General features: G+C 37.3%; 5 protein-coding genes across 5 annotated transcripts; all 5 read left to right on the top strand.

Annotated features, from left to right (window-relative positions):
• Positions 1–358: 358 nt before the first annotated feature.
• On the top strand, positions 359–2,653 carry LOC141001991 (olfactory receptor 10A3-like). Its single transcript, XM_073473156.1, has 2 exons — positions 359–1,266; positions 2,596–2,653. The coding sequence occupies exons 1-2, from the start codon at positions 359–361 to the stop codon at positions 2,651–2,653; spliced, it is 966 nt and encodes a 321-aa protein (XP_073329257.1).
• A 1,536-nt stretch (positions 2,654–4,189) lies between these two features.
• On the top strand, positions 4,190–5,131 carry LOC141001992 (olfactory receptor 10J4-like). Its single transcript, XM_073473157.1, has one exon. It carries the CDS (start codon positions 4,190–4,192, stop codon positions 5,129–5,131), a length of 942 nt encoding a protein of 313 aa, XP_073329258.1.
• A 1,671-nt stretch (positions 5,132–6,802) lies between these two features.
• On the top strand, positions 6,803–7,729 carry LOC141002819 (olfactory receptor 4B13-like). The gene has a single exon (XM_073474219.1). The coding sequence runs from the start codon at positions 6,803–6,805 to the stop codon at positions 7,727–7,729; it is 927 nt and encodes a 308-aa protein (XP_073330320.1).
• A 5,737-nt stretch (positions 7,730–13,466) lies between these two features.
• On the top strand, positions 13,467–14,396 carry LOC141002856 (olfactory receptor 4B13-like). Its single transcript, XM_073474263.1, has one exon. The coding sequence runs from the start codon at positions 13,470–13,472 to the stop codon at positions 14,394–14,396; it is 927 nt and encodes a 308-aa protein (XP_073330364.1). The 5' UTR covers positions 13,467–13,469.
• A 5,719-nt stretch (positions 14,397–20,115) lies between these two features.
• Positions 20,116–21,045, top strand: LOC141002886 (olfactory receptor 4B13-like). The gene has a single exon (XM_073474300.1). The coding sequence runs from the start codon at positions 20,119–20,121 to the stop codon at positions 21,043–21,045; it is 927 nt and encodes a 308-aa protein (XP_073330401.1). The 5' UTR covers positions 20,116–20,118.
• The last annotated feature ends 1,706 nt before the right edge of the window (positions 21,046–22,751 follow it).

The following is a 22,751-nucleotide window of genomic DNA, read 5'->3' on the forward strand; positions in this document are numbered from 1 at the left end:
CTGAACATGAAGATGAAATAACCCAGACAAAGAGGACATTTTTATCATTGAACAGGAAGCACATTACCATTGCCACTTGCATTGGCAGGCATGTCTGTTGGGACTGGGACTTGAGTTTTAGAAATCAGAAACTTTAACATGCACTGTGGAAAAGTTTCCAAATCCTCCAGAGGTAAAATAATGTGATGACATCTACCCTGGTGGACAACAAGATGTTGACAACAAGATGTTGTCCACCTCCCTGAATCCACTTTATCTGTTCATAGATCTCACCTATTCCATTGTGCTCAGTATGATGGCTGAATACTGTGTGTTTACGCTATAATTTTTCTTTCAACATGATGCTTTGATTTAGAAAATGGAAAACAAAACCCTCTCATTTAACTTTAACCTAACCATGTTCATGAACATTGGACACTTCTGTTATCCAGCCTTTATTTTTTTCCTCCTGCTTTTCATCTTTATTGTGTCTGCAAATCTTGCCATGATATGGATAATATTAAGGGAGCAAACACTACATGACCCAATGTACATTTTCATTGCATTTTTATCTATCAACTCTCTTTATGGTGCTACTGGTTTCTTCCCCAGATTCCTCATGGATCTCCTTTCTGATACTCATCTGTTCTCACGTCCTGCTTGTTTCACCCAGATATTTGTTATTTACACATATGCTTCTTATGAAGTGACCATTCTGAGCATTATGGCATATGATAGATATGTTGCTGTTTGTCATCCTTTACACTATCACAGCAAGATGAACTCTAAAACTGTCTGTGCATTGTCATTTTTTGCTTGGGTCTGTCCAGCCTGTAATCTTACAATAACCATTAATATGATTGTCAGGCTTCCTCTATGTGGTAACAATATACAGAAGGTATACTGTGCCAGCTGGAATATTGTAAAATTATCATGTGTTACAGATGCCGTTAACAGTATTGCTGCTATGCTGGGGGCCATAGCTATAGCTGCCGTTCCCTTTGGTTTTATCTTGTACACATATCTGAGAATTGTGGTTGCTTGTTGGAAAAGCTCATCAGAGGTCAGGGGAAAAGTATTACAGAGTTGTCTTCCACATGTTATATCATTTGTGATTTATATTGTCACATCGTTTAGTGATACTGCCTTAAGCCGACAAAATCTTGATGAGATAAATCCCTTTGTGGCTATTTTTTTGTCACTAGAATTTGTTGTCATTCCTCCACTTTTGAATCCTCTTGTGTATGGCCTTAAATTACCAGAAATTAGAAGACACATTGTCAAGATATTATGCTCAAAACCCCAGAGGAAGAAAAAATCCTGTAGAACATTACCAGAGCCTGTGTGTGTGAATCCACAAAACCCATGATTATTGTCTGAGTATCTGGTGTCCTAATTAACTTCCTTTCTCTACAATCAGACCAAGGCTAATTGAAAATGTCACCTTACATTTTATTTGACTTTGTCTTTTATTGTTATAATCGACTTCATAGCACAGTTTCTGCAGTGAAAAATGTGTTTGTGTTTGTTTCCATATGAATTGTAATTACTTTGGCCACCAATGTTAATCATCTATGTTAAATTAAATGGTTTGCCATATGCAAATACTGTGTCTCTGTAATAAGACTCCATCTATATATAGATTTTTTGATATCAAAATCTTTACCTTAGCACTTAATGTCAACAGATTTCCAGAATAAAAGGAAAAGTGAAATTTTATTACATCTATAGATTAAAGTAAAGAAGAGCTCTGTCAGACATTTAACTTATCCATGTTTCATTTATTATACTTTTTCTGCTCTTTTCACATCTCTCTTCATTCCATGTAAATACTAAAATGCCTGGTCCACATGCCGTTATCAGAGATTTACATAATCATAAGTAAGAGGCTTGGTTTGGTCTTGGAACAGAAACCCCTAATTGGCAAGACTGCATGACTTTTAAATCAAAGAGGCCTAAAGAACAAGTGAACATGAAACTAACATTCTTACTGATTACTAATAATAATACTAACCCAGTTTTTATAGCACCTTACAAAGCAAGTTTAGGTCTTTCAGTTTTGGTGCCATAAGATAAAAGTGAGTTTTTATGAGAGATTTTACAGAGGACATTGTGTCTGCTGAGATCCCCAGGCAGAGAGTCCCACAGCTGAGGGGCCCTGACAGAGAAAACACATTCCCCTTTAATGCCAAATTAGATATTATAACTATTAGAAGGGATCCATTAGTAAGGCCTTTCCGGATAAACTTGACAACAGAGTTCTCTTCTTTTGGTTGAATAATGTTGTTGGTGTAGACTATCAACAGGATGGGGCTAGGCACACAACTGGCGTTGAGCGCTAGAGTAGAGGGGCTGTGACTGTCAATCCAGTCTGGGATCTGTTTGTGGGAAGTCCAATATCTAGTTGCAGAGTGTGGTACTCAAGCCCAAAGTACAAAGTTTAATGGGGAAGATTGTATTGAATTCTGAGCTGAAATCAACAAAAAGCCTTCTGATGGAGGTGTTGTTATTTTACAAGGTGTGTGAAGACTGAGTAGATGGCAGTTGAAATTACATAGCAAACTGGTGAAGGTCAAGACTAACTAGGATGTTTTCTTCAATGTGTTGGAGAATCAGTTTTTCAAAGCACTCCATCACAATAGGTGGGGTTTGCCGCATGGCGGCAATTGTCTAGACTAGACACTGCAGACTATTTAGGTACAGGGCTGGGGGTGGCTATCTTAAAGCAGGTAGGAACACTCTCTTGTGACAGTAACATATTAAATATGTCAGTAATGACGTCCACTATCTGATGGGCACATATTATTACAGCCGGGGATGTTATTAAGCCCAGCAGATTTACTCATTTTCACTCTTAGCAGGATTCTTCTCACAATTGCTTTGGTTACTGACAGTGGCCAGTCGTCTGCAGTCACAGTAGACATCGCAGCTGAATCACACATGATAGCGGTACTCCTGCTTTTGTATTGTGTGATGTTCTGGATTGCCTGCCACATACCTTTGGTTTTGTTTGTTGTTGGTCTCCAGTCTCTACTGGTGTCTCCCTTGTACTTCCTCCTCCCAGTCTACAATGATCTTTGTTTTCTGCACATTCATCAATGTGTTTTGGATCAGCCACCAAAAAGATCAGACTACAATGGACAGTCAGGACTGCAGTGAAAATTATTGTTGTCAATGTGTCCTCCATTCAGGAATTACACATCTCCAGGATCAGAGAACATATCACTGCAGAGCCACCTTGTATATATTAAATATAGACATGTATACTAACCCTAACCCTAACCCTCTTGGAAATTGTGATTTTGTTGTTCTTTTCTGTACATGCAACATCTACTGCATGTCTGTCCGTCCTCGGGTTTGTTTTCTCAATATGGCATTTTTTTCCTCACTTGACTTGAGGGTCTAAGGACAGAGGATGTCGTTCACTGTACAGATTGTAAAGCCCACTGAGGCAATGTGCTTGTGATTTTGGGCTATATAAATAAAATTGATTTTATTTGACTTGATATTGTTTACAGAAACACCTGACTTGCATATAGAGCTTTCATTTATGTTGTTGTTCATTGGTGCTTCTTATATATATTTATATACTGTATATATTTATATATAAACAAATTTGTTGAGCTAAACATGGTCCAGGGTGTTGCTTCCCCTTACTGGGGTCATGGATGCACTGTTGGAATATATAGGTAAAATGATTCTCTACGATAACAATACCATTATAGTGAACATCTCAGTATTATGTAACACACTGTAGTATTTACACAAATAATGTTAAAATAGAAATCTTAAGATGCATTATGGCTAAGAGATAAATGATCATACTAAAAGGATTATGTCACCATCATAATTCTCCAGAGTGGAGAATGTATGTCTGAAAACATGTCCAGAGTCAGAGAACATAAAATAGTCATTAACATCTCCCATAACCTGCACACATGTGGTGTGTCTACAGAGTGTATCTAATCTAGAGCAAAGGTAGAACACACCTTAAATTTGTATTCACACGAGTCCGGTAAGCATAGTGAAACTACTGTCGGTATGACAAATATTATATGATATTTTGTTCAAAATATTAAAATTTTCCTTCACACTGGTGCTCAAAACTCTGTCAAATCAGCTTACTGATTTCTCAGGACAGAAATAAGAGTTTATCTCACAACAAAGACAAAAATACTGATTACCTTGTCTCTGATTTATTGTGAGTGGAATGGAAAACAGCACTGTTTCGTTTTACTTTAACCTCACCATGTTTGTGAACATTGGACACTACCGCTACCCAGCCTTTGTTTTTTGTTTCCTACTTTACAGCTTTATTGTTCCTGCCAATTCTGTCATAATACTGGTGATAACTCGAGAAAGAACACTACATGAGCCCATGTATATGTTTATTGCTATGTTATGTGTCAACTCTCTGTATGGTTCTGCTGGTTTTTTCCCCAGATTCCTCATGGATCTTCTTTCTGATACTCATTTGTTCTCACGTCCTGCTTGTTTCTCTCAGATTTATGTTATTTACACATATGCCTGCTATGAAATGACCATTCTGGGCATTATTGCATATGATAGGTATGTTGCTGTTTGTCATCCTTTACACTATCACAGAAAGATGAACTCCAAAGCAGTTTTAAAGTTGGCACTGTGGGCTTGGATTCTCCCAGCTGTTGGTGTTATAGTATGCATTTCTTTGTCTGCCAGGCTTCCTTTATGTGGCAATGAGATACAAAAAGTCTTCTGTGCCAACTGGAATGTTGTAAAATTGTCTTGCGTTAGTAATGTTGTGAACAATATCTATGGTTTGCTTTTGACCATATCTACAGCTTTCTTCCCACTTTTCTATGTCTTGTATACTTATTTACGAATTGTAATTGTTTGCTGGAAAAGCTCAGCAGAATTTAAAGGAAAAGTATTACAGAGCTGTCTGCCACATGTTGTTTCATTTGTGATTTATTCCATCACAGCATTCTGTGATATTGCCTTGAGCCGGTATGATATTGAAGAGGTAAATCCATTTGCAGCTGTAATTTTGTCACTGGAGTTTGTTATTATCCCTCCGCTTCTGAATCCTCTTGTGTATGGGCTGAAGTTACCAGAAATTAGAAGACACATTTTAAGAATGTTATCACGATATAAAATAATACCTAAAAAATGATCACTTAGAACTTCACTACTGCATACTGTATGCTTATGTTTTGTTTATTTTAAACCTAGACTGTGAGAACACATTAGTCTAAAAAAAAAAAAAGTCTCTTCGTTTTCATGACTGAATCAACTGAATAAACAGGACAACACAATGTCATACTGTTTTACTTGTTAATATTTGGCAGACCCAGCCAACTTTCTAGCTTCAAACAGTGTTCAGTATTTTCCTCTAAGAAGCAGCTTGTTTGTTCAGTTATGGAAAAGATGAAACCACATAGTGCCCCTTTAAAGACAGTAGATATCAAATTTAATCTTAATCAGTATAATCAGTGTAACATAAAAGATCTCACAGGCTCCCCAAAATAATCTGACTGTGACAACGTTAAGGTAACATGCTTAATGTCTCTATCCTGAGTATGATGGCATATGATAGATATATTGCTGTATGTGATCCTTTAACCTATCACAGCATGGTTACTCCAAAGACGGTCTGTAGGTTGGCAGCCCTTGCCTGGACCTGTCCAGCCTTTTCTGTTTCAATAATTCTTTACTTGACTGTCAGACTTCCTGAAAGTATACTGTGCCATCTGGAATATTGCTAAACCGTCTTGTGTTACCACTTATCAACAATATTTTTGGCTTGCTCTTCACCGCAATTACAGTAATCATGCCCTTGATGTATGTCTTGTATGCCATGTATGTTATAGGCAACCGAGAGAGAAAGGAAAGGTCGAATTTTTCATGTCGAGTTACAATCCGCTCACAAATGGACAGTACAAAAGTGATTTGTACATGTAACGTGCAGATGTCATAAAACATGCTAAAAATGGGTCACCAAATATACTTGGGCAGTTTTTGATATAAGTGGGTCGCCCAAGTACAGTCGGCAGTCCAATTCAGCTCCTATTTTAGGAGGGCTGAGGGGCCGACATTTCATTTCCTATGTCTGTACATGTTAAAACAAAGCACTTTTTATCTTACAATAAGGAAAGAAGAAAACAATGCACCTTTTGAATCTTAGAAGTAGGTTGTCAGTTTGATTCCTGTATATTCCCTCTGTTTGAACAGCCTGGTTTAAAACGTGTTATGAAATAAGAGTATTTTCGTGCTTAGCAACAGACATAATTAATAAATGGGCTAATAAGCCTACTAACAAAATGATCAAAGGGCTGGAATGAAGTTGTTAAAGGATGGCATTTGGCCCACTGGCTGTCAGTTGAATAGGTCTGGTCTTGTTTGGGAAACATTGCCCTGAAACCTGAACCCAAATCTGTACCTGTCTGCCTACCAGTACCTTTAACCTGCCCCATTTATCTGTGGGTTCTTCTGTCTCCACGATGGAGTCCCAAGAAGGGGTTGTGGTCACAGCTGTCCAGCGCCACAGCACCTGGCCAAATCTGCGACTGACCACCAGCCAGAACTTTCCACTGCCATTTTTGCCATTTTGTCGGCCTCTCTGACGTCACGTAACCAGTTTAGACAGCTGCCTCTGTTGGATTGTTTGAATTCCCATTTACATCTGCTCATTATCTGTTGCTGAAAGGATATAAACTGATATGAGCGGTGCAGGTTGGGCTGTAGACAGACACAGAGCTGGATGCAGATGCAACATATTTTCTATATGTGATTAAATATCTTGTTTCAGATTTAGAATGATATCGGAAACTGAACAATTTTCAGTATGATGGATAATGTTTCAGAAATTACGATGTTTACTCTGTCAGGGTTAAGTGGGACAACAAACTACAGACACACTCTCTTTGTTCTCACTTTACTGTGTTACTGTGTGACTTGGCTGGTAAATTTGACCATTATTGTGACGATTGTTGTGGATAAAAACCTTCATGAGCCCATGTACATCTTCCTCTGTAATCTGTGTATCAATGGACTTTATGGGACTGCAGGCTTTTACCCCAAATTCTTCATTGATCTTCTGTCTACCACTCATGTCATCTCATATGCTGGATGCCTTCTGCAGGGTTTTGTGGTGCACTCTTCAGCCGTTGCTGATTTCTCTATTCTCGTGGTAATGGCATATGACAGATATGTGGCTATATGTCGACCTTTGGTGTACCACTCTGTGATGACTACACAAAGAGTTTGCGTGTGTGTGTTTTTTGCTTGGCTTATACCCTTTTATTTAATGTTCTTAAGCTCAATAACAACATTAAGATTGAGGTTATGTGGCTCACACATACCAAAAATCTACTGTATCAATCATTTGGTTGCTAAACTGGCTTGTTCTGCCTCCATAGTACATGTTATTGTTCCAGCTTTTAATTATACATTTTATTTTTTACATATCATGTTTATTGTTTGGTCTTATATGTATCTCCTCAAAAAATGCCTATTTTCCAGTGAGAACAGAAGTAAGTTCATGCAAACATGTCTGCCACATTTATTATGTTTAATTACTGTTCTGGTGTCTTTACTTTTTGATTTGTTGTACATGCGATTTGGCTCAAAAAAGTTACCACAAGGTGTCAAGAATTTTATGTCAATGGAATTTCTCATTATTCCTCCAATCATCAATCCGCTCATATATGGTTTCAAATTGACACATATAAAAAACAGAATTATACAGTTTTTGTGTGGTAAACGTCTCTAGACTAGTACATCATCTATTGTATGTATTTTCAAAGTAATGCTTGTTTATGATAATACAAAATGTATTTCATAGATATTTATTATATTAATGTTTTTCAATATCAGTTAATCATTTGATCTCATACTGTAGCTTTTTACAATCTGAAACACAGAAACCTGAATGTACCGTTGCTGAATCTAGTGTCTTTAAATAAGAAACAGGAAAGCTTTTTTAAAATGTAATGTTAATGACCTTCATCGATACATATATTTCTCATCCCAATATGCTTTTCTTAAAAATATTGATAAATGTACATTAAGGTGTCTGATTGTCGCTCAGGCTGCAGCACCTCAGCTTGAATCTCACATTGAAGGGCAGACACACAGTATGTTTTGCCCTATGATGATACACATGATGTGTAAAATGTTAGGGAAATATTATCTGAGTACAGGTAAATTTACTTACAAGGACACTTTCATGCATTTGAACACAGGTTACTGTCTTTCAAATGAGCCCCTGAATATGAATGTTACCGTTTGAAATAAACAAAGTTTATACATATTAACTCCATTGGTCTAATTTTGAACAAAGCACTTTGAAATGGCTGTAATATTAAATAGGAGTCTGGTTTGTGCTTTGTTTTTCACATATTACATAATTACACGATTGGATATGAAGTTAATGTTCTATACTAACACCTACTTTTCACTGCCATCTGGAGCAAAGCATTTGTGGCAGTTTTACAAACACAACTTTACCAAATTTAAATGCATAACTGACATTTTGTTGTTTGTATTTATTGCCTTGTTGCAAAGTGTCTTATTCACTTTTTTGATAAAAAGCAAACAAACTTGAAACCTAGATATTTAACAACAGCAGGAAAGGACATTTAATGTTCTTCTAAAATGATAGCAAGTGTCACAAATCAGCTCAATGCATGTGACAAGGAGGGGAGACCATAAATTAAAATACCAATTATGTATTTTATTATGTATATTTATAAAAAAACAACGATATAAAAAGAGCATGGGCTAAAGAGTTATTGCATCAGCAGAGAGTGGAATGTATTGGATGAGGGAGGAATGTGTATGTTAGTGTTGCAGGCAGCAAAATATTCAACCAGTCCAAAACCAAGAGGTGTGGGTCAGAGGAGATAGAGACAATGATAAAGGGCTGGCATTTAGGGCTCGTGGAGTCCTACACAGTTGGCACCAAATTAAGCCTGTCGTCACACCTTTGGTGTACCACTCTGTGATGACTACACAAAAAATTGCTACGTTTGTGTTTTTTGCTTGGTTTATACCCCTTTTACTGGTGTCTGTGGCCACAATAACAACGTCAGGATCAAGGTTATGCGGCTCACACATACCAAAAATCTACTGTATTACTTATTTGGTTGCTAAACTGGCTTGTTCTGCCTCCATAGCAAGCATTATTGTTCCAGCTTTTAACTATACATTTTATTTTTTACATGTTATATTTATTGTTTGGTCTTACATGTATCTACTCAAAAAATGTCTACATTCCAGCGAGAACAGAAGTAAGTTCATGCAAACATGTCTGCCACACTTATCCTGTTTGATTATTGTTGTTGTGTGTTTGCTTTTTGATTTGTTGTACATGCGATTTGGCTCGAAAACGTTGCCAGAAGGTGTCAACAATTTTATTGGAATAGAATTTCTCCTTATTCCACCAATCATCAATCCGCTCATATACGGTGTAAAATTGACACAAATACGAAACCGAATTCTTCAGTTTCTGCGTGATAAACATCACAACACTCGGGTCATGAGTTAATCTGTGCAGAGAATGTGTCATTAGTAGAAAGAAAGTTGATGTTTTAAATCGTCATCTGCTTAAGTTGTTTGGTACAGAAGTGCAAAGAACACTGTATCACTCAACTTCTTAATTTTTCATAGTCTTATTAACCCTTGTATGGTGTTCGGGTCTGTGGGACCTGTTTTCATTTTTTATCAAAAGAAAAATGATACGATTAATTATTTTTTCAAACTCAGACTCATTGGCCATGGCTCATTTTCTGTGAAGAAAATCAATGACCACACACTGTACACCCCCCCTACACATTTACATTACATACAGGATGTTCCGGGTCCACTGGACCCAGGGTGCGTCTGTGTGTGTGTGTGTGTGTGTGTGTGTGTGTGTGTGTGTGTGTGTGTGTGTGATTGTGAGTTTGTTTGTGTTGTGTTTCTGCCCCTGCCGTTCCGCACAAGGTTGCAACATTGTTGCAAAATTCAATCCCCAACACCGTCTGCTCTCACATTCCCGCACATTTTACCCTCTGTCTTGCGGAGTAGCACTTCATAAATGTGATCTAACAAAGGTAAAGGGCAAATATTAACCATATATGCTGTTTATATTGCTTGTAATTGGGATGAAGTAAACATCTGTTGAGTATTTAACATAAAATTGTTTGACTGTGTTGAATTAAAAACCCAAAAATGCAGCGGGTCCACCAGACCCACGAACACTGGCTGAGTAACAAAAATATGAACACCACACAAGGGTTAAATATAGTCGGCATAATACAATCATATGTATTAGTATCTTTGTAGGTGTAGTATATTGCATACTCCAAGCAACACTGTACTTCTTTGCCAGCTTTTAGCACTGACATAATGTTTTCCCAGGGGTGAGAAGGAGTTGGATTTTGTCTGTGTGGATGCTTTATACAAGTTATTTTTCTTTTTTTTGTGTGTTCTTTTTGACTTTAATGTTGTGCATTGTAGACTAAATATATTTGCTGTCATCTTTTAAGATGTTCAACTGTAATGAAACCTGAATAATATTAGAAGAATAAATAATTGAAAGTGTACTGATTTCATCATAAAGCCTCCACTAGTTCATTTTCATACTGGGAAAAATGAATTCAAACAGATAGTTGCTGGGGAAGAAGGACAGCAGGGTTAAAAAAAATAAAAATAAAGGTAGTATTTGGAAAATAATAACTTTCTAATAATAACAACTTTATTTACACAGCACTTTTCTAAACAAGGTTACAAAGTGCTTCATAGAAAAGAGAATCAAAAGCAGATAAAATCAACACAAATAGAGATAAAACAACTGAAAATTGTGAAACATTGTGGGATAAAACAAGGAATAAAGTGGTTAGAATAACTATTGCTGAGAATGTCAGTAATGTAAGGAATGTAAGATTTTCTGAAAATCAAATAAAGAATGTCTTTTTAAGCATAGCTTTACCTTATAGCATGTAGTGTAATTTTCTTTTTGAACATGCATGTGTAGCAGAGGAAAGTCTTACACCAAGGATTGATTTTATCTATAAATTGCAATAATTAAAAAGGCTAACACAACATATAAATGGATAAACAATATGTTTTCAAACAATATTCCAAACAGCTCCTGTTTTAATGGCAAGTGAATATTTACAGTTAAGCTATAATCTAGAGCCACAAGCTGGACATTTGATGAAGTGGAGCTGCAACTACCTCAGTTAGAGTAAAGTAGTGGATCGTATTAAACTGGATTACATTCAACTGATTTGTACTTGCATAGAGTATATACCAACACAACAAAATGCCGTTCAACATCAGGGTTAGTGATAAAGACTCCCCATGACATTGAAGTGTGCCGTATTTAATTTTTTATATTCTATATCAGTGTTTGCTGCTTTTCAGTGGCACCAACGGCAGTCATTTCTGTGTTATAATTTGGCACAATAACAACATTGAGATCAAGTTTATATGCCTACCACATAATGAAAATTACTATGTTAAAGATGTCATATTATGCTAATTTTCAGGTTCACACTTTTATTTGGGGGTCCTAGTAAAAGGTTTACATACTTTAATTTTCAGAAACCATTATTTTTCTCATATGGTGCATTGCTGCAGCATCCCTTTTCACACTATGTCTTGAACGCTTAGTTTTAGCTACAGAGTGAGACATCTCGTCTCTGTTCAGTCTTTGGCGAGAGTTGCACATGCGCATTACTTAAGAGGCAGGATATAGCCAATCAGAGGCAGAGTACGGCGGGTCATGTTGAGCAAGGTAGTGTGATCTAAAATAACACTACTACAGCAGTGGCAACTGTATGTCTGTTCACTGACTGGAGTATACATATTTTATAATAAATATGTAGAAATATATATTTATATAATGCCAGTTACATAGTGACGCACATAAATTACAGAAGTAAAGGCTCAACTCCAAACCAGGTGATTCAGGCAGTGCAGGAACAGTGTTTTCTGTGGGAGAGAGTGACTCTCTTTGACATGGACTTTGGCCTTTTTAACTTTGCAGTAGTGATGTGCGAGTCATGAATGAATCGTTCAAAACTCGAGATTCTTTTTACTGACTCGGGAGTTACGAGTCATTGTCTCCATTAACTCGTTCACTGACTCACCGCTGCTACCACCAGCTAACTGCAAAGAGGAGACATGCCACACAACTGTTATTCTAACTGCAATTGCGTAAATGTATCAAACTAGCTCACAGCTCACTCGCTCTCCCTCCCAGCTCGTAGAGCCCCTCCCATACCCATGAAACTCGTTGCTCCGCACCGTTCAGGACTCGGTAGCTGCAACTGGTAGCTCACAGCTAACTCGCTCTCCCTCCCAGCTTGTAGAGCCCCTCCCTTACCCGAGAAACTCACTGCTCCGCACCATTCAGGACTCAGCATCTCAGACTCGCAGTTCACAGGCAGCTCACAGCTCACTCGCTCTCCCTCCCAGCTCGTAGATCCCCTCCCTTACCTAAGAAACTCGCATTCTGAGGCGCACAATCTGGGTGACTGACTCAAGTGACTCAAGTGACTCGAAAACCCGATTTACTTTAGTGAGTGACTCATACAAACTCGAGTCAGTAAAAGGAATCGAGTATACCATCACTACTTTGCAGACCTTTTACATGCACAAAAATGCTACAGAACACGATAAAGGTAAGGCAAAAACCTCAAAAGCATAATATGACCTCTCTAAAAGGGCTCTGTGGAACTTCTGTGTTGTGCTGGAAGCTGGTCGCAGACTCTATTTGTAAAATAACGTTATCTACTGTCGCTCGCGAACGTGCCTAATGTCACATCCTTTGGTCTGTCACGGACAAACTGACCTGAGTCCTTCATGAAGAAATTCACGGTCCAGCAGCATTAAACGACTTAAACAAGTTGTCCACAGGCTTATACAGGCAACCGAGAAAGAAAGGGAAGGTCTCATCTTTCCCGTCGGGTTACGATCCGCTCAGAAATGGACAATACAAAAGTGATTTATACATGTAACATTCAGATGTCGTTAATCTCTCGAACGGATAATAAAATAAAGTAAAAGATGCTAAAAATGGGTCGCCAAATATACTTGGGCTGTTTTTGATATATTTGAGTGGGTGGCCCAGTCAGCAGTCCAATTCAGCTCTTTTTTAGGAGGGCTGAGGGGCCGACATTTCATTTCCTATGTCTTACCTGTTAGCTCTGAATTTGTGGTCACAGCTGTCCAGCACCACAGCACCTGCCCAAATCTGCGACTGACCACCAGCCAGAACTCTCTACTGTACGTTTTGCCATTTGGGCGGCTTTCTCTGACATCACCTAACCAGTTTAGACAGCTGCCTCTGCTGGATTTGTCTGCTCATTATCTGTTGCTGAAAGGATATAAACTGATATGAGTGGTGCAGGTTGGGCTGTAGACAGACACAGAGCTGGATGCAGATGCAACATCTTTTCTATTTGTGATTAAATATCTTGTTTCAGATTTAGAATGATATCGGAAACTGAACAATTTTCAGTATGATGGATAATTTTTCAGAAATTACGATGTTTACTCTGTCAGGGTTAAGTGGGACAACAAACTACAGACACACTCTCTTTGCTCTCACTTTACTGTGTTACTGTGTGATTTGGCTGGTAAATTTGACCATTATTGTGACGATTGTTGTGGATAAAAACCTTCATGAGCCCATGTACATCTTCCTCTGTAATCTGTGTATCAATGGACTTTATGGGACTGCAGGCTTTTACCCCAAATTCCTCATTGATCTTCTGTCTACCATTCATGTCATCTCATATGCTGGATGCCTTCTGCAGGGTTTTGTGTTGCACTCTTCAGCCTGTGCTGATTTCTCTATTCTCGTGGTAATGGCATATGACAGATATGTGGCTATATGTCGACCTTTGGTGTACCACTCTGTGATGACTACACAAAGAGTTTGTGTGTTTGTGTTTTTTGCTTGGCTTATACCCTTTTATTTAGTGTTCTTAGGCTCAATAACAACATTAAGATTGAGGTTATGTGGCTCACACATACCAAAAATCTACTGTATTAATCATTTGGTTGGTAAACTGGCTTGTTCTACCTCCATAGCACATGTTATTGTTCCAGCTTTTAATTATACATTTTATTTTTTACATATCATGTTTATTGTTTGGTCTTACATGTATCTCCTCAAAAAATGCCTATTTTCCAGTGAGAACAGAAGTAAGTTCATGCAAACATGTCTGCCACATTTATTATGTTTAATTATTGTTGTGGTGTCTTTACTTTTTGATTTGTTGTACATGCGATTTGGCTCAAAAAAGTTACCACAAGGTGTCAAGAATTTTATGTCAATGGAATTTCTCATTATTCCTCCAATCATCAATCCGCTCATATATGGTTTCAAATTGACACAAATAAAAAACAGAATTATACAGTTTTTGTGTGGTAAACGTCTCTAGACTAGTACATCATCTATTGTATGTATTTTCAAAGTAATGCTTGTTTATGATAATACAAAATGTATTTCATAGATATTTATTATATTAATGTTTTTCAATATCAGTTAATCATTTGATCTCATACTGTAGCTTTTTACAATCTGAAACACAGAAACCTGAATGTACCGTTGCTGAATCTAGTGTCTTTAAATAAGAAACAAGAAAGCTTTTTTAAAATGTAATGTTAATGACCTTCATCGATAAATATATTTCTCATCCCAATATGCTTTTCTTAAAAATATTGATAAATGTACATTAAGGTGTCTGATTGTCGCTCAGGCTGCAGCACCTCAGCTTGAATCTCACATTGAAGGGCAGACACACAGTATGTTTTGCCCTACGATAATACAGATGATGTGTAAAATGTTAGTGAAATATTATCTGAGTACAGGTAAATTTACTTACAAGGAAACTTTCATGCATTTGAACACAGGTTACTGTCTTTCAAATGAGCCCCTGAATATGAATGTTACCGTTTGAAATAAACACAGTTTATACATATTAACTCCATTGGTCTAATTTTGTACAAAGCACTTTGAAATGGCTGTAATATTAAATAGGAGTCTGGTTTGTGCTGTGTTTTTCACATATTACATAATTACACGATTGGATATGAAGTTAATGCTCTATACTAACACCTACTTTTCACTGCCATTTGTGGCAGTTTTACAAACACAACTTTACCAAATTTAAATGCATAACTGACATTTTGTTGTTTGTATTTATTGCCTTGTTGCAAAGTGTCTTATTCACTTTTTTGATAAAAAGCAAACTTGAAACCTAGATATTTAACAACAGCAGGAAAGGACATTTAATGTTCTTCTAAAATGATAGCAAGTGTCACAAATCAGCTCAATGCATGTGACAAGGAGGGGAGACCATAAATTAAAATACCAATTATGTATTTTATTATGTATATTTATAAAAAACAACGATATAAAAAGAGCATGGGCTAAAGAGTTATTGCATCAGCAGAGAGTGGAATGTATTGGATGAGGGAGGAATGTGTATGTTAGTGTTGCAGGCAGCAAAATATTCAACCAGTCCAAAACCAAGAGGTGTGGGTCAGAGGAGATAGAGACAATGATAAAGGGCTGGCATTTAGGGCTCGTGGAGTCCTACACAGTTGGCACCAAATTAAGCCTGTCGTCACACCTTTGGTGTACCACTCTGTGATGACTACACAAAAAATTGCTACGTTTGTGTTTTTTGCTTGGTTTATACCCCTTTTACTGGTGTCTGTGGCCACAATAACAACGTCAGGATCAAGGTTATGCGGCTCACACATACCAAAAATCTACTGTATTACTTATTTGGTTGCTAAACTGGCTTGTTCTGCCTCCATAGCAAGCATTATTGTTCCAGCTTTTAACTATACATTTTATTTTTTACATGTTATATTTATTGTTTGGTCTTACATGTATCTACTCAAAAAATGTCTACATTCCAGCGAGAACAGAAGTAAGTTCATGCAAACATGTCTGCCACACTTATCCTGTTTGATTATTGTTGTTGTGTGTTTGCTTTTTGATTTGTTGTACATGCGATTTGGCTCGAAAACGTTGCCAGAAGGTGTCAACAATTTTATTGGAATAGAATTTCTCCTTATTCCACCAATCATCAATCCGCTCATATACGGTGTAAAATTGACACAAATACGAAACCGAATTCTTCAGTTTCTGCGTGATAAACATCACAACACTCGGGTCATGAGTTAATCTGTGCAGAGAATGTGTCATTAGTAGAAAGAAAGTTGATGTTTTAAATCGTCATCTGCTTAAGTTGTTTGGTACAGAAGTGCAAAGAACACTGTATCACTCAACTTCTTAATTTTTCATAGTCTTATTAACCCTTGTATGGTGTTCGGGTCTGTGGGACCTGTTTTCATTTTTTATCAAAAGAAAAATGATACGATTAATTATTTTTTCAAACTCAGACTCATTGGCCATGGCTCATTTTCTGTGAAGAAAATCAATGACCACACACTGTACACCCCCCCTACACATTTACATTACATACAGGATGTTCCGGGTCCACTGGACCCAGGGTGCGTCTGTGTGTGTGTGTGTGTGTGTGTGTGTGTGTGTGTGTGTGTGTGTGTGTGTGATTGTGAGTTTGTTTGTGTTGTGTTTCTGCCCCTGCCGTTCCGCACAAGGTTGCAACATTGTTGCAAAATTCAATCCCCAACACCGTCTGCTCTCACATTCCCGCACATTTTACCCTCTGTCTTGCGGAGTAGCACTTCATAAATGTGATCTAACAAAGGTAAAAGGCAAATATTAACCATATATGCTGTTTATATTGCTTGTAATTGGGATGAAGTAAACATCTGTTGAGTATTTAACATAAAATTGTTTGACTGTGTTGAATTAAAAACCCAAAAATGCAGCGGGTCCACCAGACCCACGAACACTGGCTGAGTAACAAAAATATGAACACCACACAAGGGTTAAATTATAGTCGGCATAATACAATCATATGTATTAGTATCTTTGTAGGTGTCATATATTGCATACTCCAAGCAACACTGTACTTCTTTGCCAGCTTTTAGCACTGACATAATGTTTTCCCAGGGGTGAGCAGGAGTTGGATTTTGTCTGTGTGGATGCTTTATACAAGTTATTTTTCTTTTTTTTTGTGTTCTTTTTGACTTTAATGTTGTGCATTGTAGACTAAATATATTTGCTGTCATCTTTTAAGATGTTCAACTGTAATGAAACCTGAATAATATTAGAAGAATAAATAATTGAAAGTGTACTGATTTCATCATAAAGCCTCCACTAGTTCATTTTCATACTGGGAAAAAATGAATTCAAACAGATAGTTGCTGGGGAAGAAGGACAGCAGGGTTAAAAAAAATAAAAATAAAGGTAGTATTTGGAAAATAATAACTTTCTAATAATAACAACTTTATTTACACAGCACTTTTCTAAACAAGGTTACAAAGTGCTTCATAGAAAAGAGAATCAAAAGCAGATAAAATCAACACAAATAGAGATAAAACAACTGAAAATTGTGAAACATTGTGGGATAAAACAAGGAATAAAGTGGTTAGAATAACTATTGCTGAGAATGTCAGTAATGTAAGGAATGTAAGATTTTCTGAAAATCAAATAAAGAATGTCTTTTTAAGCATAGCTTTACCTTATAGCATGTAGTGTAATTTTCTTTTTGAACATGCATGTGTAGCAGAGGAAAGTCTTACACCAAGGATTGATTTTATCTATAAATTGCAATAATTAAAAAGGCTAACACAACATATAAATGGATAAACAATATGTTTTCAAACAATATTCCAAACAGCTCCTGTTTTAATGGCAAGTGAATATTTACAGTTAAGCTATAATCTAGAGCCACAAGCTGGACATTTGATGAAGTGGAGCTGCAACTACCTCAGTTAGAGTAAAGTAGTGGATCGTATTAAACTGGATTACATTCAACTGATTTGTACTTGCATAGAGTATATACCAACACAACAAAATGCCGTTCAACATCAGGGTTAGTGATAAAGACTCCCCATGACATTGAAGTGTGCCGTATTTAATTTTTTATATTCTATATCAGTGTTTGCTGCTTTTCAGTGGCACCAACGGCAGTCATTTCTGTGTTATAATTTGGCACAATAACAACATTGAGATCAAGTTTATATGCCTACCACATAATGAAAATTACTATGTTAAAGATGTCATATTATGCTAATTTTCAGGTTCACACTTTTATTTGGGGGTCCTAGTAAAAGGTTTACATACTTTAATTTTCAGAAACCATTATTTTTCTCATATGGTGCATTGCTGCAGCATCCCTTTTCACACTATGTCTTGAACGCTTAGTTTTAGCTACAGAGTGAGACATCTCGTCTCTGTTCAGTCTTTGGCGAGAGTTGCACATGCGCATTACTTAAGAGGCAGGATATAGCCAATCAGAGGCAGAGTACGGCGGGTCATGTTGAGCAAGGTAGTGTGATCTAAAATAACACTACTACAGCAGTGGCAACTGTATGTCTGTTCACTGACTGGAGTATACATATTTTATAATAAATATGTAGAAATATATATTTATATAATGCCAGTTACATAGTGACGCACATAAATTACAGAAGTAAAGGCTCAACTCCAAACCAGGTGATTCAGGCAGTGCAGGAACAGTGTTTTCTGTGGCAGAGAGTGACTCTCTTTGACATGGACTTTGGCCTTTTTAACTTTGTAGTAGTGATGTGCGAGTCATGAATGAATCGTTCAAAACTCGAGATTCTTTTTACTGACTCGGGAGTTACGAGTCATTGTCTCCATTAACTCGTTCACTGACTCACCGCTGCTACCACCAGCTAACTGCAAAGAGGAGACATGCCACACAACTGTTATTCTAACTGCAATTGCGTAAATGTATCAAACTAGCTCACAGCTCACTCGCTCTCCCTCCCAGCTCGTAGAGCCCCTCCCATACCCATGAAACTCGTTGCTCCGCACCGTTCAGGACTCGGTAGCTGCAACTGGTAGCTCACAGCTAACTCGCTCTCCCTCCCAGCTTGTAGAGCCCCTCCCTTACCCGAGAAACTCACTGCTCCGCACCATTCAGGACTCAGCATCTCAGACTCGCAGTTCACAGGCAGCTCACAGCTCACTCGCTCTCCCTCCCAGCTCGTAGATCCCCTCCCTTACCTAAGAAACTCGCATTCTGAGGCGCACAATCTGGGTGACTGACTCAAGTGACTCAAGTGACTCGAAAACCCGATTTACTTTAGTGAGTGACTCATACAAACTCGAGTCAGTAAAAGGAATCGAGTATACCATCACTACTTTGCAGACCTTTTACATGCACAAAAATGCTACAGAACACGATAAAGGTAAGGCAAAAACCTCAAAAGCATAATATGACCTCTCTAAAAGGGCTCTGTGGAACTTCTGTGTTGTGCTGGAAGCTGGTCGCAGACTCTATTTGTAAAATAACGTTATCTACTGTCGCTCGCGAACGTGCCTAATGTCACATCCTTTGGTCTGTCACGGACAAACTGACCTGAGTCCTTCATGAAGAAATTCACGGTCCAGCAGCATTAAACGACTTAAACAAGTTGTCCACAGGCTTATACAGGCAACCGAGAAAGAAAGGGAAGGTCTCATCTTTCCCGTCGGGTTACGATCCGCTCAGAAATGGACAATACAAAAGTGATTTATACATGTAACATTCAGATGTCGTTAATCTCTCGAACGGATAATAAAATAAAGTAAAAGATGCTAAAAATGGGTCGCCAAATATACTTGGGCTGTTTTTGATATATTTGAGTGGGTGGCCCAGTCAGCAGTCCAATTCAGCTCTTTTTTAGGAGGGCTGAGGGGCCGACATTTCATTTCCTATGTCTTACCTGTTAGCTCTGAATTTGTGGTCACAGCTGTCCAGCACCACAGCACCTGCCCAAATCTGCGACTGACCACCAGCCAGAACTCTCTACTGTACGTTTTGCCATTTGGGCGGCTTTCTCTGACATCACCTAACCAGTTTAGACAGCTGCCTCTGCTGGATTTGTCTGCTCATTATCTGTTGCTGAAAGGATATAAACTGATATGAGTGGTGCAGGTTGGGCTGTAGACAGACACAGAGCTGGATGCAGATGCAACATCTTTTCTATTTGTGATTAAATATCTTGTTTCAGATTTAGAATGATATCGGAAACTGAACAATTTTCAGTATGATGGATAATTTTTCAGAAATTACGATGTTTACTCTGTCAGGGTTAAGTGGGACAACAAACTACAGACACACTCTCTTTGCTCTCACTTTACTGTGTTACTGTGTGATTTGGCTGGTAAATTTGACCATTATTGTGACGATTGTTGTGGATAAAAACCTTCATGAGCCCATGTACATCTTCCTCTGTAATCTGTGTATCAATGGACTTTATGGGACTGCAGGCTTTTACCCCAAATTCCTCATTGATCTTCTGTCTACCATTCATGTCATCTCATATGCTGGATGCCTTCTGCAGGGTTTTGTGTTGCACTCTTCAGCCTGTGCTGATTTCTCTATTCTCGTGGTAATGGCATATGACAGATATGTGGCTATATGTCGACCTTTGGTGTACCACTCTGTGATGACTACACAAAGAGTTTGTGTGTTTGTGTTTTTTGCTTGGCTTATACCCTTTTATTTAGTGTTCTTAGGCTCAATAACAACATTAAGATTGAGGTTATGTGGCTCACACATACCAAAAATCTACTGTATTAATCATTTGGTTGGTAAACTGGCTTGTTCTACCTCCATAGCACATGTTATTGTTCCAGCTTTTAATTATACATTTTATTTTTTACATATCATGTTTATTGTTTGGTCTTACATGTATCTCCTCAAAAAATGCCTATTTTCCAGTGAGAACAGAAGTAAGTTCATGCAAACATGTCTGCCACATTTATTATGTTTAATTATTGTTGTGGTGTCTTTACTTTTTGATTTGTTGTACATGCGATTTGGCTCAAAAAAGTTACCACAAGGTGTCAAGAATTTTATGTCAATGGAATTTCTCATTATTCCTCCAATCATCAATCCGCTCATATATGGTTTCAAATTGACACAAATAAAAAACAGAATTATACAGTTTTTGTGTGGCAAACGTCTCTAGACTAGTACATCATCTATTGTATGTATTTTCAAAGTAATGCTTGTTTATGATAATACAAAATGTATTTCATAGATATTTATTATATTAATGTTTTTCAATATCAGTTAATCATTTGATCTCATACTGTAGCTTTTTACAATCTGAAACACAGAAACCTGAATGTACCGTTGCTGAATCTAGTGTCTTTAAATAAGAAACAAGAAAGCTTTTTTAAAATGTAATGTTAATGACCTTCATCGATAAATATATTTCTCATCCCAATATGCTTTTCTTAAAAATATTGATAAATGTACATTAAGGTGTCTGATTGTCGCTCAGGCTGCAGCACCTCAGCTTGAATCTCACATTGAAGGGCAGACACACAGTATGTTTTGCCCTACGATAATACAGATGATGTGTAAAATGTTAGTGAAATATTATCTGAGTACAGGTAAATTTACTTACAAGGAAACTTTCATGCATTTGAACACAGGTTACTGTCTTTCAAATGAGCCCCTGAATATGAATGTTACCGTTTGAAATAAACACAGTTTATACATATTAACTCCATTGGTCTAATTTTGTACAAAGCACTTTGAAATGGCTGTAATATTAAATAGGAGTCTGGTTTGTGCTGTGTTTTTCACATATTACATAATTACACGATTGGATATGAAGTTAATGCTCTATACTAACACCTACTTTTCACTGCCATTTGTGGCAGTTTTACAAACACAACTTTACCAAATTTAAATGCATAACTGACATTTTGTTGTTTGTATTTATTGCCTTGTTGCAAAGTGTCTTATTCACTTTTTTGATAAAAAGCAAACTTGAAACCTAGATATTTAACAACAGCAGGAAAGGACATTTAATGTTCTTCTAAAATGATAGCAAGTGTCACAAATCAGCTCAATGCATGTGACAAGGAGGGGAGACCATAAATTAAAATACCAATTATGTATTTTATTATGTATATTTATAAAAAACAACGATATAAAAAGAGCATGGGCTAAAGAGTTATTGCATCAGCAGAGAGTGGAATGTATTGGATGAGGGAGGAATGTGTATGTTAGTGTTGCAGGCAGCAAAATATTCAACCAGTCCAAAACCAAGAGGTGTGGGTCAGAGGAGATAGAGACAATGATAAAGGGCTGGCATTTAGGGCTCGTGGAGTCCTACACAGTTGGCACCAAATTAAGCCTGTCGTCACACCTTTGGTGTACCACTCTGTGATGACTACACAAAAAATTGCTACGTTTGTGTTTTTTGCTTGGTTTATACCCCTTTTACTGGTGTCTGAGGCCACAATAACAACGTCAGGATCAAGGTTATGCGGCTCACACATACCAAAAATCTACTGTATTACTTATTTGGTTGCTAAACTGGCTTGTTCTACCTCCATAGCAAGCATTATTGTTCCAGCTTTTAACTATACATTTTATTTTTTACATGTTATATTTATTGTTTGGTCTTACATGTATCTACTCAAAAAATGTCTACATTCCAGCGAGAACAGAAGTAAGTTCATGCAAACATGTCTGCCACACTTATCCTGTTTGATTATTGTTGTTGTGTGTTTGCTTTTTGATTTGTTGTACATGCGATTTGGCTCGAAAACGTTGCCAGAAGGTGTCAACAATTTTATTGGAATAGAATTTCTCCTTATTCCACCAATCATCAATCCGCTCATATACGGTGTAAAATTGACACAAATACGAAACCGA

The sequence above is a fragment of the Pagrus major genome, chromosome 9, assembly GCF_040436345.1.
Source record: "Pagrus major chromosome 9, Pma_NU_1.0".
NCBI lineage: Eukaryota > Metazoa > Chordata > Actinopteri > Spariformes > Sparidae > Pagrus > Pagrus major.